The 15,606-nt window shown below is 38.5% G+C and overlaps 1 protein-coding gene across 1 annotated transcript in view; it reads left to right on the plus strand.

Moving 5' to 3' along the window:
- The window catches only part of LOC6565318 (uncharacterized protein CG43867), a 126,511-nt gene continuing 110,905 nt past the window's right edge, over positions 1–15,606 (plus strand). The window contains exons 1-2 of the mRNA XM_001990913.3: positions 1–837; positions 920–1,012. Coding sequence (XP_001990949.2) covers positions 19–837; positions 920–1,012 — 912 coding nt within the window. The 5' untranslated portion in view covers positions 1–18. The remainder of the gene's footprint in view (positions 838–919; positions 1,013–15,606) is intronic.

Below are 15,606 nucleotides of genomic sequence, written 5' to 3' on the forward strand. Positions count from 1 at the left end.
CTGCCTCCGTTCGCCTAAATGTCTGACGAAGTGCCTTTGGGTCGCTTATCGCAAATTTTTGATACGCTTACCACCTTACAACAACAGCAGCAGCAACATCATCAATTGCAGCTGCAGAGTCAGCAAGCGGCAGCTGCAGCAGAGGAGCGTCGTCGTTCTGCCTCATCATCGCCATCGCCGTCGGCGAGTGCCTCGGCGGCGACATCCGGCCGTGCCACGCCCTCCCAAGTGGTGGGCGTGGCCGGCACACAGACGCTCTACTACACACACACGCACAATTACTTCTTGCGGCCGCAAGATGGCGCCAGTTACATGCACACGTTTCCACAGCATTCCACGCATTATTTTCAGCAGCAGCATCAGCAACAGCTGCAGCAATTTCAATTCCAACAGCAGCAGCAACCGCCTTCGCTGCCTGGACGTCTGTCGGGCACCGGTTCTGGTTCCGGATCTGGCTCACAATCGCTGCATGCCTCGCCGCTGCTGGCGAAGCGAGCCACCTCGTTTAGCGGCCAGATGCCGTTGACGCGTGCCGCACAACTGCACGACGCACGTCTGGTCGTCGCCTCGACGCCAAATAGTCCACGCCTCATGCCCCGATGCCAGCCACGCCCCCCGCCTATACCAGCAAAGCCGTCGGCCAAGGAGCTGCAGGCAAATACCACAGCTGCTTCCGCTTCCTCTCCTGTTCCCGCTCCTGCCCCTCAAGCGCCTCCACCGCAGAATCCTATGCTAGCCGCTTTGGATGCTCCGGATGCGCCCTGGCCGCATTTCTCCACTCTGACCGAGCATCTGGACGTGCATCAGGTAAACAACTATGGACAGGCATTACCAGAGGTAGGTTCAACGCTGGTCTTCATCCAATAAAAGTGACAGATTTAATAATCATTTTCTCCTTTTCTGTTTTGCTCTGGTGCAGATCAACTGGCAGGAGCGCTGTTTGGAGTTGCAATTAGAGCTACATCGCTCCAAGAATCAAGCGGGTCGCATTCGGGATATGCTGCGCGAAAAGGTAAGATCGAACTAAAACGACTAAAACAGAGACAATTTTCAGTGGAAACTCTAAGCCAAAAAGTAGCAATAGAGAAAATTGCAGTCGAGCATATTCAACTGCGTAATACTTTGATACCATAAGTAATACCAGCTGATAAGAGGTAGCAAAGTATATGGTGGGTGTAGCCAAGAAATACCGTCCAAGTTTGTCTTTAAAATTGCGGTATATAGATTTTGAGGGCGGCAGTGAGTGTGAGCGAAAAAAATTAATGGAAGAGTTTCCTAATAACCTTCCTTCTAAGTTTGGTAACTGTAGTGGTAGCGACGAAGGTGCCGATCTTTGAAGAACATTGCCAACAAACTACCGCTGTAGTCTTGAAATTGTGGGAGATATGTGGCTTTATCGATTTACGAATATCGATTTTATCGATTTCCTAGATACCCTACAGATGGACAGACAGACAGACAGACAGATGATGGGCATTGCTCAAAACCAAGATACATACGTTCGGTATCAAAGTATGAAAACAAAGTTGTACCGGTTCAAAGTTTCTGTTTTTTATTGAGTTCACAAGGTTTTAAGTATTTTTTGCAATATAGCACAACACAGCAATATAAATAGACTCTAGGCCAAAAACTAGAAATAAAGTTTAACCGGTTCATAGTTGCGGTTTTTTATTGTGTTCATAAAGAGCTATGAACTAAATTCGACGGCGCACAAGCCCCCCAGCTTGTTGATTAGCGTAAATGAGTTGATAAATGAGAATAAAGAGGACGATGAGTAAAAAAAAAACAGAGACAGGGTGACGCACAGACACATTAATTACACACACACACACACACTCACACGCACGCACACGCTCAGAGAGAAACGAATGCACATCTTGTGCTTAATGATGATTTATGGGGCCCATGGTTAAAACATTTTTATGACGGCCCCTTACAATTATCAGGCCAAAAAGTAATCCACTAGACACAGGAGGAGACAGGCCCACCCTCTGGCTAATTTGTAGCGGAAATAGTGCAGCTGTCTGTTGACATCCTCCACATTCATGTGTGTGTGTGTGCGCGAGTCCTTTTATGATTAGGCTAATTTAGTCATTAGGCATTTGGCCAAAATGGCACAGCGAGACCTCGAAGCAATGATGCTCCACAGCATAGTCATTAGGCTTATTGGCAGCGCCATCTACCGGCGCATTAATGCAAAAACTACATGAATTATTAAAATGTGACACTAAAGCGAGCTGCTGCAAATGTGTGAATGTGTGTGTGCATGTGTGTGTGTCTGAGTGAGTGAATATTGCTTTCATTTCTCCACACACATGGCACATTGTATATGGTATGTAGTTATGAGTCATGACATAAATTAATTACACTTCAATGATTTTCGTCCCATGAATTATGCATGAGTTAAGCGCTCTACATCAGCCAATTGGCCATTTGTGTATACATAGTACGTCCTGACCGCTTCGCATCTTGTCGAGTTTCGTTATAATCATATCATAATTTGTTAAATGTGCGTCTCAATATAAATGGTAATGAATGTGGACAAAATACGCGTATTTTCTTCATATAGGTTTCCATATTATTTCTTGTCATTAATTATGTAGTTCGATTAAATGAACTTGAAATCTATTTCTACAGAATAAATTTGTAAACAAAATTTTAATTTTAAACGAAAACTTGACGGGAAAGCAAACGCAATGTTTAATTTAACCCTATTTCGCTAATAAAATAAAATGTAGATGTACTTACAATTAATCTTCCAGTAGTTATATGATCCGCCCCAAATGTATTGATGGACTTTATGACGATTTATGGATTCGACACGTAAGAATCTTTGCTTCCGTAAAGTAGATTTTTTCAAACTTAATCAATTTTTATTTGACACTGATTGGTCAGGTCAGAATGACATTTCTGCATCAATATGGATATTGCGATTTCAATATTTTCTACGACCGTAATCTTAGTATTAGTCCAAGTGTTCTAAGAAGTTAAAGGTTATTATAATTACCTTCTTCGCCGTAGGCTGCAATTTGCACAGGATTCTAGGCAGCTATATAACTTTGTGAATAAGAAACGCAAATGGTCTTCATTACCGAACTCCGTTTTTTTTTTTTGATGAAGATACTAAAGCAAAGAATGGCCAGGCTGCAGCCGATCTATTTACTGAGCATTTACAATCTTCCTATTCCTCCACTAACTTTTCCCCCATTTTTTCCGTCATTTTTTCCGTCATTTTTTCCGTAGCCTTATCTTGTTCAAAGATCTAATTGCATTTTTGGTTCTATAATCACTGATAAGTCACTTGTTGGCGACTTCTACTTAATCAAGCCTGGGTATTCGTCAGGTTCAGATGAAGTTCCGAGATATGTACTTAAGTAGTGTTCTGAGTCTCTTTTCAAACCTTTACTCAAATTATTTACTTTGTCTGTTGATACTTGTTCTTTCCCCGCTATTCAGAAGAAGTTCTTTATTATTCCTCTCCATCAAAATGGCTCACAGATGTAAAAAACTACAGGGGTATTTCCAAATTGTTCGCAATACCTGAGGCATTTGAGAAATTAGTAACAACTTAACTGCAACCCTTATTTATTGTAAGTCTATTATTTCACCTTTCCAGCATGGTCTTGTGAAATGTAGGTCTTCTACCACTAATATTATTGAATTTACTTCTCTTGTAATCGAAAGATTTCAGAATAAAATGCAAACTGATGTCGTTTATACAGACCTATATACCTATCCTAGTCACATCTGGGGTACCCTATACTAGTCACCTGGGTCCAGTGCTTTTTAATCAATTTATTAATGACCTTCCTTGTGTAATATTGTATTCTAATGCACCAATGTATGCTGATGACGTCAAGTTGTGCCTGACGTAGGCGGACTTACTTTAATTTTTGCCATGGTATAAAATAAATTTGCTCCAAGCGAACTGTAGCTCCAAGTGTAAGGTCATGCCATTTTATCGTATCTTTTTATGCAAACATGAAACTTCAGATCTGGGCGGTGTTTAAACTATTTAATTTAGCAAGTTTATTTATGACCGAAACAAAAGCGTGCGTCTGGCTTGCTTGAATCTCCCATTCGGACTCTTCGAGAGTGAAAACTGTCGATATTTCCTAAAATTAAAATGTAGTGTTTACATAAGTGAATAAGATTTAACAGAGTTATTTAAAGCAGCGATAAATTGACAAATTAACAGCTGATCATTCAATATCACTTGTATTCAAATTAGTTTGACCAAACACTCCTCATGTTGTTAGTTACACGCCACTTGGTAGACTGAATGAAGTAAATGATTTTGGTTTACTTCTTGATCATATATTAAAATTCGATAGTCATATTAAATTCACTGTCAACAAAGCCTTTCAAGTTGTTGGTTTTATTATGCGTTGGAATTTGATGACCCCTATATGACCAAAATACTTTTCACTTCACTTGTACGTCTAATTCTGCAGTATGGATCTTGTGTGTGGTCTCCACAATATCATTTTCATTAAAGTATATTGGAATCTGTGCAGAAGAGATTCTTGCTTTTTGCTCTTCGTCGCTATGAGTGGGGTATACTGCCTCCATATATCATCAAACTGCCCCTTATTAACCTTCCTTCCTAAAAATAATCGTCTAATGGTTATGCGAGGTGTTATATTTGTAGTTGAATTACTAAATGGTGAAATCGATTCCTCTGCGTTGATGAGTCAAATCAATTTTTCTGTTTCCTTTATCATTTTGTATTTTATAATTATTTCGTATTTTTTTAATATATATAAATTTTAGTTTTTATTTTTTCAATTTTTTACTTTTTGTATTTTTTGTGTCGACTGAGTTTAGTTAGGTTAGGTTAGGTTACAAGAGGAGGGACTTTGACTTTAGGTGACATTGAATAAATAAATAAATAAATATTTTTTCTTCAGAATCTTTTTTGAAAATAATACCAATGTTCGAAATCAATTGAAAGTAACACCTTTCTTTTTATATATTTTTAAAAATGTTGAAGTTGTGCAAAAAGTGACACGTACTTCGGGCTTGTGAATATGTATGCTGCCTTAGTTTCGTATTATTAAACTCTTCAATACCTGTGCCAGCTATACAAAATGATAGCACTTCCATTCATTCCCTTTGAGTGTGCAACATTTTTGAAGGCAAATTTGGCAATAAAAGTGGAATATATTTAACAGCTTGTTTCGGGTTATATCGAACTTGAGCTCATTCGAATATAACATTCTAACTTGTTTAACTGTATGCCCTTTCTGATTTTCCTTTAAACTCAACAGTTTCCTTATTTTAAATTCTATTGTCGAGACTTAATATAGGTCAAGGCTTCTAGTGCTACTGAAGCTGTTAGCTGTTATTATTGGATTTTTAATAGATAATTTTTTTGTAACAATTTGAAGCACAACTAAACTAAGAACTAAAGAATGAAATCACAATTATGTTTTCTTAGTTTTATTCTCAGCTTAAGTGAAACATAATGCTTGACTTTTCAGCCATTTGTAAGGCTGGTTTGAATTTGGTTTCCGTACCTGTTTATATTTCTCTTTCCCTGCTTCTCTGATTGTTTGCCCAGTATGAGAATTTAACGAGCAACCCGAAATGATCTCTTGAAAACTTATTCATGTACAATGCACTGCATTGTTATTTTCATTACTAGCCTTCGCGTCTACGCCTTTTACTATGCCATGTAAATTTTTGCAAACTATTGTTGATTTTAGCCATGTTAGTGCGAGTAGTAGACTTGAATGCGTTAACTTTATTCGTTTACTTTGTGCATTCTCGCATGATGTTTTTAATGAGAAAATACGAAAAAAAAAGAGCATCTGAATATTAAAAACGTAAAGTTCGCTATTCCAAAAAGGAGATAGACTTTACGGTGCACGAAGACTGTACTAAAATTATACTTTTGCTGCATTTGTCAATATTTAATTGACAGCAGATTTTGCGAGAGCAGCCGCCTAAAAAATGTATGAATAAGTACTTAGTACATATCCAAGCTGAACACAAACAACAAACAAGTTCTGCTCGAATAGTAGTTGCCCTGTATGTACTAAACTACTATAGATGGGATCTAAAAAATCTTTGCCTCATACTGTGTAACCCCCATAGTAAAAACCGAATAACCAGTAGTTTCCTTATCGAATCAAGTGTGTACAGAAATTTCTAGGATCGAGGAAATCTTATATGCGCTGTACTAAGTATATGTATATTGAAAATACTATAGAGATAGAGACTTCAAATTTGAAATGTAAATTGATTGAATCCATCCAATTTCACTTATTTCCTATATTGTATACTTGTTTGTTTTTCTTACGAGCACTTCAAAATAAAAAGAATTTTTAAATATTTAGCTCGAATCAGTTGCTTGGTCTTAAAGGGTATTCAGAGTGAACAGACCCAAACAGGATAACGAAACGCATAACGGAAATGAAATGAGAAATTTAGCAACTCGAATGACTAAAAGTATGCAATGAATATTTTATGTTTGTTTTATGCTTTTGCCTCTTTTCGCTTCCAAATATTTGTTGCTGCCTTTAGCCTTGCCACTTTTCGCTGCAATAGCAGTATCTTGTCGTTGAAGTGCAGCATATTTTTGTCATCATAAATTTTAAATTAGATCCAGCAAACTGCCAAGTTGACTGTTAGCAAGCTCCTGACATTATTATTATTATTTAAAATTTATTTTGTATTTTAATTAATCTTTTTTTTTTTGCAAAGTTCATTTAAAATCTGAGAAAAGTTTTTCAGTTGACCTAAAATTGCTCTTGTCGCACACTATTTATAATGTCAAAGCAAAATGTACTCGCAACGGAAGAAAAAGAAGAAGCTGCAGATGAAGATGATGGAGGTGTGGATGGAGCAAGGTAGGTACGAAGGTAGGGAGGACCCAAAACAGCAATCAAAGGAGGCGTTAAGCTAAAACCACAGAATCGGCTGGGGTTCCGAATGTTTTTTGGCAACAATGTGCAAGACGAGAAATTATGGCCAAGCATATTGCAACATTCTTGTCCGACAATAAAATTCAAGTTTATTACCGAGCAGTCAGCGAATAACAAGCTCAAAACTCAAACTCAAGCCCTTGCCAAGCAACTGGCCAACCATGCGAAGAAATGTGCCGAAAAGAATACCGAATGAATAAAGTTTTACAGAGCTGGGCACACAATATCGTATATGTCGTATACACCAAAGTGTTTACGGCTGCTACGATGCCAAATTTCAGTTTTAACACTAAGCAAGAGGCGGTTGATTACAGTTTGATTCTACAACATAGTTTCCCATACTCATTTTCGTTATTCTTATTCGTGATCGCTTTTATCTTTACTTATACTTTAAAATTCTTCTTTGTTTAACATAGGGTTTTTAATTAAAAAGGTAATTTTGTAGTACTAATATGAAACATTTGAAGTCTGTGTATTTTTACGCATTTATTTTGTAATATTTTCACCAAAACTATATTGAAATTTCGTATTTTTCTTCTGTGGATTGAAATTTAAATGTTTTCATATAACATTTTTTCCTTCTCTTTCACTCTTATTAAATATTACATTTCAAATAATCGATGCTGCACTGTTGCCAAATTTCACTGGTCACACTATTATTATAAATAAATGTAAATATCTTCTGCTTCCAGCTCGGCAGTATTAATGAACACTTCGGTAATTAGTTGGCACCGTTGCCAAGTTTCGCAAAATCATTTAAAACTTTTCATTGGCAATTAATTCCGTTCTGCCTATGCTGCGTTGTCAAACTTCTTAATTGAGGAAAATTCAATTTTATTCCTTTACATATTCAAGAAGTCAGTTTACACACTATACACACTCCGATTTTATTGTTCTGGCAAATTTGCACAGAAGTTCGGTAGCTTGTTAAGAATTGAAGTGCTCTTATGTGCTGTGCGGCGGGTTTGGCTTTCAACGGCTTTCTAGTGTTAAGGCAACGCATTTAAGATGTCGCTGGGCATTGCCAAGCCACGTTTTGGCCCACTCAAGTGGCATTCGTTATTCTTCAATTCGTGTGCGCACATTGTTATGAAATTTGGTTTGTCAATTGCCAATGATTTCGTCTTATGACTTCTAAAGCGAACTTCACTTTTCTATCCCACTCTCTCTTGCTCTTCCTCTCTATCTATCTCTATCTCTCTCCCACTCTCTCTCTCTCTCTCTCTCTCTCTCTCTCTCTCTCTCTTGCTCTTCCTCTCTATCTATCTCTTTCGCTCTCTCGCTCTCTCTGTGTCTATTCCTCCACCTTCTCTCTCCGCCTCTCTCGTTTGTCGGCTGTATTTTATGGGACTGCCATGGCCATAAATGGGCCTCATAAATCCGCAAAAGCCAGCGGCCCAGTTGTTGGTGATTGCACATTGGACACAACCGTCAGCAGCAAAAGTGGCCACATTAGTGCCATAAGCCATAAGTGATGTGCGTGCGTGTGCATGTGTGTATGTGTGTGCTCAGCGCGTTAACGCGTTGAAAGCCGCGCTTAGAGGCATTGCATGCCCATTTCAATTTCCCCAATTGGTCCGCCAAAGCCCACCAAATATGCCGAATGTTGACAAAAGTTTGCGTTCATCCGGATACAGTGGAAAATGCATGGCAGAAACAAAGAAAAAGATGATAGTTCGACTTGGAAATTCCTGGGGCCAAACAATAAAACAAATAAAAAGGGAAGCAGCAAGAAAATTCGTACGTAAATGAAGCTCAACAACTTGAAAGAAAGAAGATCAAGCTTAACAGCAACTGAGTAAAGGCTGTGCTGTTGATCAGCGGAACATATTTTCAATTAGGTCGAAAAGGATTCATCTTCTGAGCAGATCAGCTCTCATTTCAGTTACTCTTCCCTCGCACCATGCAATAATTTAAGACTAAAAATCGTACAAGTATGTTTTACATATGAATATCTAAGAATAATGATGTGGTTAGTTTTGTTTTTAAAACACATATATATGTATAGAGTCGGCTGATGCTTGCGTGCATATACCCATTGCTAACAGCTTATGGGGTATAGACTTTCATCAACAATAATGGACACACGTAGCCCGGTGCAACAGTCGCATCGGACAAAACTCTCATTTGCTTGTTGGCTGCGTTTGGTCGATGACTGCTGCGTTTTGCTTTTCAAATGGGCAACGTCTGTGTGCAACAATGCCGCATCCGCCAGCGAGACAGATAGGCGCCTATAAGGCGTACAATGCGCTGATTTCCACACAAATGATCACACACACACACAGTCATACAGACAGAAGCAGTCATTGTGTTCAGTTTGCATTGCAGAAGGCGTAGCCCTTACTTATGCGCACTATGCAGTGGGAAATTGAAAATGTTGTGCCGCATTTGCAGCTGAGCCGGAAGGCTGTGTCTCATGTGCTCTATTATTTTAAGACAGTTGTAATGTATTGATATGTCGGTACAGAGTTCTCGACGTAATCTAATCAATGCTCTTCTTACAGCTGTGCACAATGCACTGAATATAATATAAGTTATTAAATAAGGTTTTAAACTTACTTCAATCTAACTGGGCTAGTTGTTTGCTCGAAAATTACTTGAGGACACTTTTGCAGCGTTAATTAAAAATTTTGGACAGCTTCGTGTCTGAGCATAAATTGCGCATCAATGCTGTCAATGCGCAGTGACCCAAACACAAAATTTGCCCAAGTATTTAAGCAATTAGACCAGGCTCGACTAAAATGGGGACGATTGAATGCGGGATGTATGTGAGGGATAGGGGGGTGGGTCTTGCTGTGCTATCCATATAGCATTTGCGAATAATTAATTACTGGTGTGCATTGCATTTTTCTGGGCGCCGATGAGTTAGGAGGTGCTCTCTTCTCTGCCTCTTTTCTTCCGTCTGCTCTTGACATATTCTCATGTCCATTCGAGTTTGAGAGTTGTTTGTGATATGAGGGGTTTTTGCTTATGACAACTTTTAAATATGCAGACACGCACGCACACACAATCAGACATACTTACACACACACATGCACACTTAGGCATATGCTGGGAGCAACATGTGCTGCCTACTTTTCAGCGTCGCCTGTCTGGCAACTTGCTAGGCAGGCGACAAACATCGGAGGCAAACTAACTGCCAAGCGACTGTGGCCTGCAAAATTAATGGCCATCAGTCGCATAATAAATGAAGCGATGTCTTTGCCAGTTCGCTCGCTCTTTGGACTCGCCCATTTCCATGCCCACGCCCACAACAATGCCAAAAAGTTCTAAAGTTTTGTGTCTAAAGCCGCTGCTTTTGGACGGAGGCAGGGCAGATACGCGTGGACATCTCTGTATGTGAGTGTGTCTGTTTTCTACTGGGGCTAGTATGTGTGCGTGCTGGGGGAAGGCAAGGTGGTGTAGAGGGTTATGGCACCGTCTCTGCAAGACAAGGACAACTCATTTTGTGTATGCAGGGCACACATATTGGCCACGCTCGTTTATTCATTTGAATTATTCCCAAAAGCACATTTAATTTTAATTATGCGTGACAATGCCTCATACAGCATATAGCGATGCCCTAGGCTCACCCATCCCCCCATTCCGCTACCTCCACCTACATGCTGCTCGCGAATAAAGTATGCGTCCATTGCTGACAAGAATTAAAGCCAACCGCTCATCATGGCATCGTCCACGAAACTAAACAATAGAGCAGGTTGGTTTCCAGTTTATACTTTTTGTGTTTGAAGTCGCAAAAGGCTGCGATACTTGCTGCAAGCTGGTAGCATTAGTCAGTTCAGTTCTTTAAAAACGCTGGCTATGAATGGTTTTATTTAGATCATGCCTAAGCGAAATGTAATCCAGCAAAAGCGGTGAAAATGTAGCACACAACCGCATAAAATACTAAAACAAAGAAAATAAAACAGAACAATGAGGAATAATCAGGACAACGAAAGCATCATAATAATAAAAACAAAAATGGAATATAATGGAAAAAAAAATTAGAAATGCAATACTGGCAGGGTAATTACCCTGCGCCCAATTTTAAATTATTCTGTATAAATTTATTTATAATATATTATTAAGACTTATAGCGTTTGCATACAAATTATGATTATCAGAATATTATTTATCCATAAAAATTGAAATTTTAGACAGTTAAACTATGACCCTAGGTTTTTACCCATCATCCAATATTCGAAACAAGTCTTCAATAAATAAAACGTAATTTTTTTAAAATACAAGATTCAGCTTCCCAACTCGAACAATTTATGCCATTTCAGTTGAACATGCAAACATATGAATGTAGACACCCTTGGACGTGTGCAGGAGCAGGATATAAGATTTAAATAAATATTTCAAGGCAAAATTGTTTTGCCGTCGCTGTTTATTTATTTATTTTTTCTGACTGTTGTCCTTTTTTTCTTATCATGCTTCACTCATCCGTCCAGTTTTGTTTGAGCAACTGAAAGTGAGTTGATTTTATTTGTTAGCCATGCCTGACTTAGGCATGTATATGTGTGAGTGTGTGTATGTATGTTTATATGTTGATAACAACGTTTGAATGTGGCGCAATCTGGCAGAATTTCTTCTGATAAACCAACCAAAATGCTTTCACAAGGGCAATGAAAATGTTACGATTGTGATTGAATTGATTTTGTTCAACTACAAAATATTTATTATAATATTTAAATATTGCATAAATACAATATTCAAAGTGGATTTTCGATAGTTAATTAAATGGGACGTTAATAAAGCTTATCAGATTCATTTCAACATTTGACGTAGTTGGAATGTATGCAGTATGTAAGATCTTGACTGGCTTTGGTTTGTTTTTCTTTGGTTATCGATGAATGGCTTGGCTTATGACAGACGACTATATTCTGTTTGCGCCAAAATGGATTTGCTCTTATATGTATTATCTTGACTGGTTTGAGCTCAATGGTTGCCCGAATTGCTCACTGCAGTGTGATCTCGCTTTTGTTGTAAACTTTTAGGCTCATGGCTTAGGCATATGGTCGATTTTCAAATGCGTGAACAAAAACGCCATAGCTGAAATAACACTAGAAATAAAAGTAATACATTTGAAAAGGGCGAGCGACGCTGTGTTCGCTTATAATTGTGACCGACTGAAGCTAAAGGGAACGGCTCTTTAGTTTAGTAGTTGGCCAGAAACGAATACGTTGCTTTTAATGTGTTCTGCGGTGTGGTCGAAGCATAAAACATGATTATGAAGGGCTGTTGGGGAAATAATCTCCTAACTTGTGCCTGCAATTAAAGCCGCGAATAGCTTGCAGCTTGTTTCCCGATTTCTCCGCTTTCCCCATAACATCCACTCTACTCCGTACTTCGTACAAACCACCGCACTAAAGATGAGTGTTAAGCGGCTTTTGGCTGCGCATTTAATCCGTTAACGTTGTGTCGTGTAACTGCGAAATACACACGACTCTTTCTCACACACAAACAGCCTCAAACCTACACACATGCACTATGAGACATTTCAACACACATATGTATGTACATATACGGAAACGGTATTTCATACTCATGGCCAAGGGCCGTATGTCAGCTGCAATTTGCGCCATTGCCAGGATCAGCTGAGGGGTTAAGAAGAAGACAACGCTAGCGCTAGACTCAAAGTGATGCCGAAAAATGATATTAAGCGGATTGCTCGACAACAAAAGAGATAGCTGGATAGAGAGGCGAGGGAGATAGACTGCTTCGCAACCAGCTGAGTACATAGTCGTCTCAAATTTATGAAAAACTATGTGAAGGGGCAAACCTAACACCAACAACAACTACAAGCTCGGCAGCAACAACTACAGAAGGCAAACAGCAAACACCAATAATACTTACGGCCACACACTTCTGCTGGTTTTAAATGGGCGCGTATGGATTGCGGTTACTGTGCAGGTAGTTTCAATGTTAGTCTAGGTACTCGCATGTATATGTTATGGCAACGGGATTAAAAAGGATATTAGCCAGTTGTCGCTTGTGCTCCAGTTGAACAAGTGTTAAAAATAGCCATAACAGCTAACTTCAACGTGCGGGGCGACAAAAGCTGAACGAAACAATATTGCCAACAAGCGATATAGATATAGATAGGGATGTAGATATACATATAAATATGTATATTAATAAGAATATCTTTATGTATATTTTTTTGTTATGATATAGCAAATGATGTAAGACCAGCTGAATAAAATTTGTGGGAAATAGATGGGCTTATGCCATTTTTGGTGGTCCGGAAATGTAAATTTCCCAGCAATGTAAATTTCAAATTTGGTAACTCTCGTTTTCAAATTGTGTGCGATATATTGTGGTCTCGATTTACACTTTCAAATATATAACATTTTTTTATCGATACTTTAAGGTGGTTAGCGGTAATTATCTTCTTAATTTTGACTATAGCTGAAAATCTGTGGAAGATATAGCGGCATCCAAATTTGTTTTTTGTGACGGGAGTGCTTGAGAAAGTGGTCCAATGAGACTTCCAGAAGGACTTTGTGGTAGACATTTGGCTTTATCGATTTGCACTTATCGGCTTACAAGTCCTCTAGTTAATAAAGCACTCCAATTTCTATTTAAACCAACTTTAAGAGTGGCGAATAAAGTTGCGGTCATACGAACTGACAAGGGACATTACACAAAATCAATTTACTCTTGCAGCTTCAGAGTATAAAAGATGGGGATGGGATTTTATTTGATTTTTGAGATTATGTAATAAGTATGATTATAATAGATCTCGCTCTCTGATTGATCTATCTGCACTACAAGTGATTCTTGTTATACATTATGCTTATTAATATATGAACACTTTAAGTCAATCTCCCACTTATCTTTTCTACTTTAACTCTTAAAGTACAACTCTTCAACACATTGATTGATAAATATGTTAAATTCTTCACGCAGCAGTAAGCCTAAAATGAAATGTTTCACATTATTTATTAAATCTGAAAATAATCACATATTTAATTACATTTTGAACAGCGCAAATATTTGTTCGTTTCAAATTTAGCGCCTGACAATGTCCCACGGGATGCATACAATACACACACACACACACACACACACACATGCATGTATTACTTTATGTGTATTTATATTCATTTGAAGTTTACATAAATTCACAGAGCTGGCAGCTGGGCGCTTTGCCTGTTTTGGCTGCCTGGCGCTTTAACCGTTTGCTTAATTGCTCAACCAGTTGGCGTCAAGCGGCGTTGCCAGACCCTAATCCTAAAAAATACAATTTAGCATTCAATTTGAGCATTACCATTGGTGGCATAGACCGACCACCAGCCAGGCTGTGTGACATATGCGGCATTCGGATGCACAACAAGCTTCGCTGCTGACAGCTGTATAAGTGTGCGTGTGTGGGTGTGTGTGTGTGTGTGTGTTTGTGTGTGTGTGTGTGCAGCAGGTGTGGATTTGTGCGGCAATCTGGTGGAGCTACAATTAAAATAGTCTCTGCGTGATGCTGATGCGTTACTGTCAAGACGTAAGTCCAACATTGTCCCTGTGCTTCGCTAATTGACTGGCCAATAACAAAATCGTTATTGGGGCCAAAGGTCAGAGCAAAAATCAATAGCATTTGTCGCTTAGCTGCCAGCCCGTCACCGCTGACATGACATGTCATCATCCGCCTTGAGTCAGCAGCAGGAAGCACGCTACTTTCACAATGCCACATTGCTCATTATGCGCTGTTTTCCAGCATCGTCATCATTTAAAATTCAAATGCGAACATATTTTAGCAGCAAACAGGTCGTCCAACTGCTGGCCAAAGTCATTAAAATTCGCAGGCGGCCGAACAAATGTTTACGTCGCACGTTGCCTCTTTTACTATAAGTTTGACTTTAATACACACACACAATCAGCGCACGAAATAATACTACACGCATTTATACATGCCAGGATGTAAAATAGGGGCAGCTGCAACACTAACTAAACATTTGTTCACCACACCAAAAGACAAAATGTCCTCTGCTGCTGCTGGGTATACGCCAAAAAATAGCGGGAAATTTACCAAAAAATGTCGTTTTCTTCGGGCAGTTCCCAGTTTCTTTTTCGCCCCGTATTCAGCCACTTTGTGTTTACATGCTCAAGCAACAGAATATCAGAGAAATGATAACCAATTGATTAGAGAAACGATAAAAATCTATAAATAATTGTGTTGTGAATTTTTTTTTTACTGTGTCTGCTTATCTGCTTTAAGACTACAATCTAGGTAAGGCTTTGCTGCAGTCAGTACTTACATAACCTCATTTTGTTTACCCAAAATAACCAGACCAAATTCATTAATTTCGAGTTTCACTATGTTCGCATCGTGTTGGCAAAAATTATCAACATCAGACTACTATTTTATAAAGTTGGTTTCTGTGTGAGTCGGTCGATTTTTATTTATTATTTAATTATGAAATAATTATGAGAACAACTAAACTCCGATAAGCAGGCTTAATACTCCTGCTGTTTTCTGCTGTTTTTCTCTTGTTGTATATATAGTACACAGTCTAAAGTAAGATTTTGTACTCTCGAAAATATTTTTATAAGCAATACAAATATTGAAGAAATTTATCTCCAAACTTTCAGGCTTTAATAATAATTCAAATAATTTATAATTATTTATTATTGACAGAGTAACTTCACATATTTTTCTGAATTCAAAACATAGTTCTAAGCCGACTTAGAAATAATCGGA

The sequence above is a fragment of the Drosophila grimshawi genome, unplaced genomic scaffold (assembly GCF_018153295.1).
Source record: "Drosophila grimshawi isolate 15287-2541.00 unplaced genomic scaffold, ASM1815329v1 contig_1006, whole genome shotgun sequence".
NCBI lineage: Eukaryota > Metazoa > Arthropoda > Insecta > Diptera > Drosophilidae > Drosophila > Drosophila grimshawi.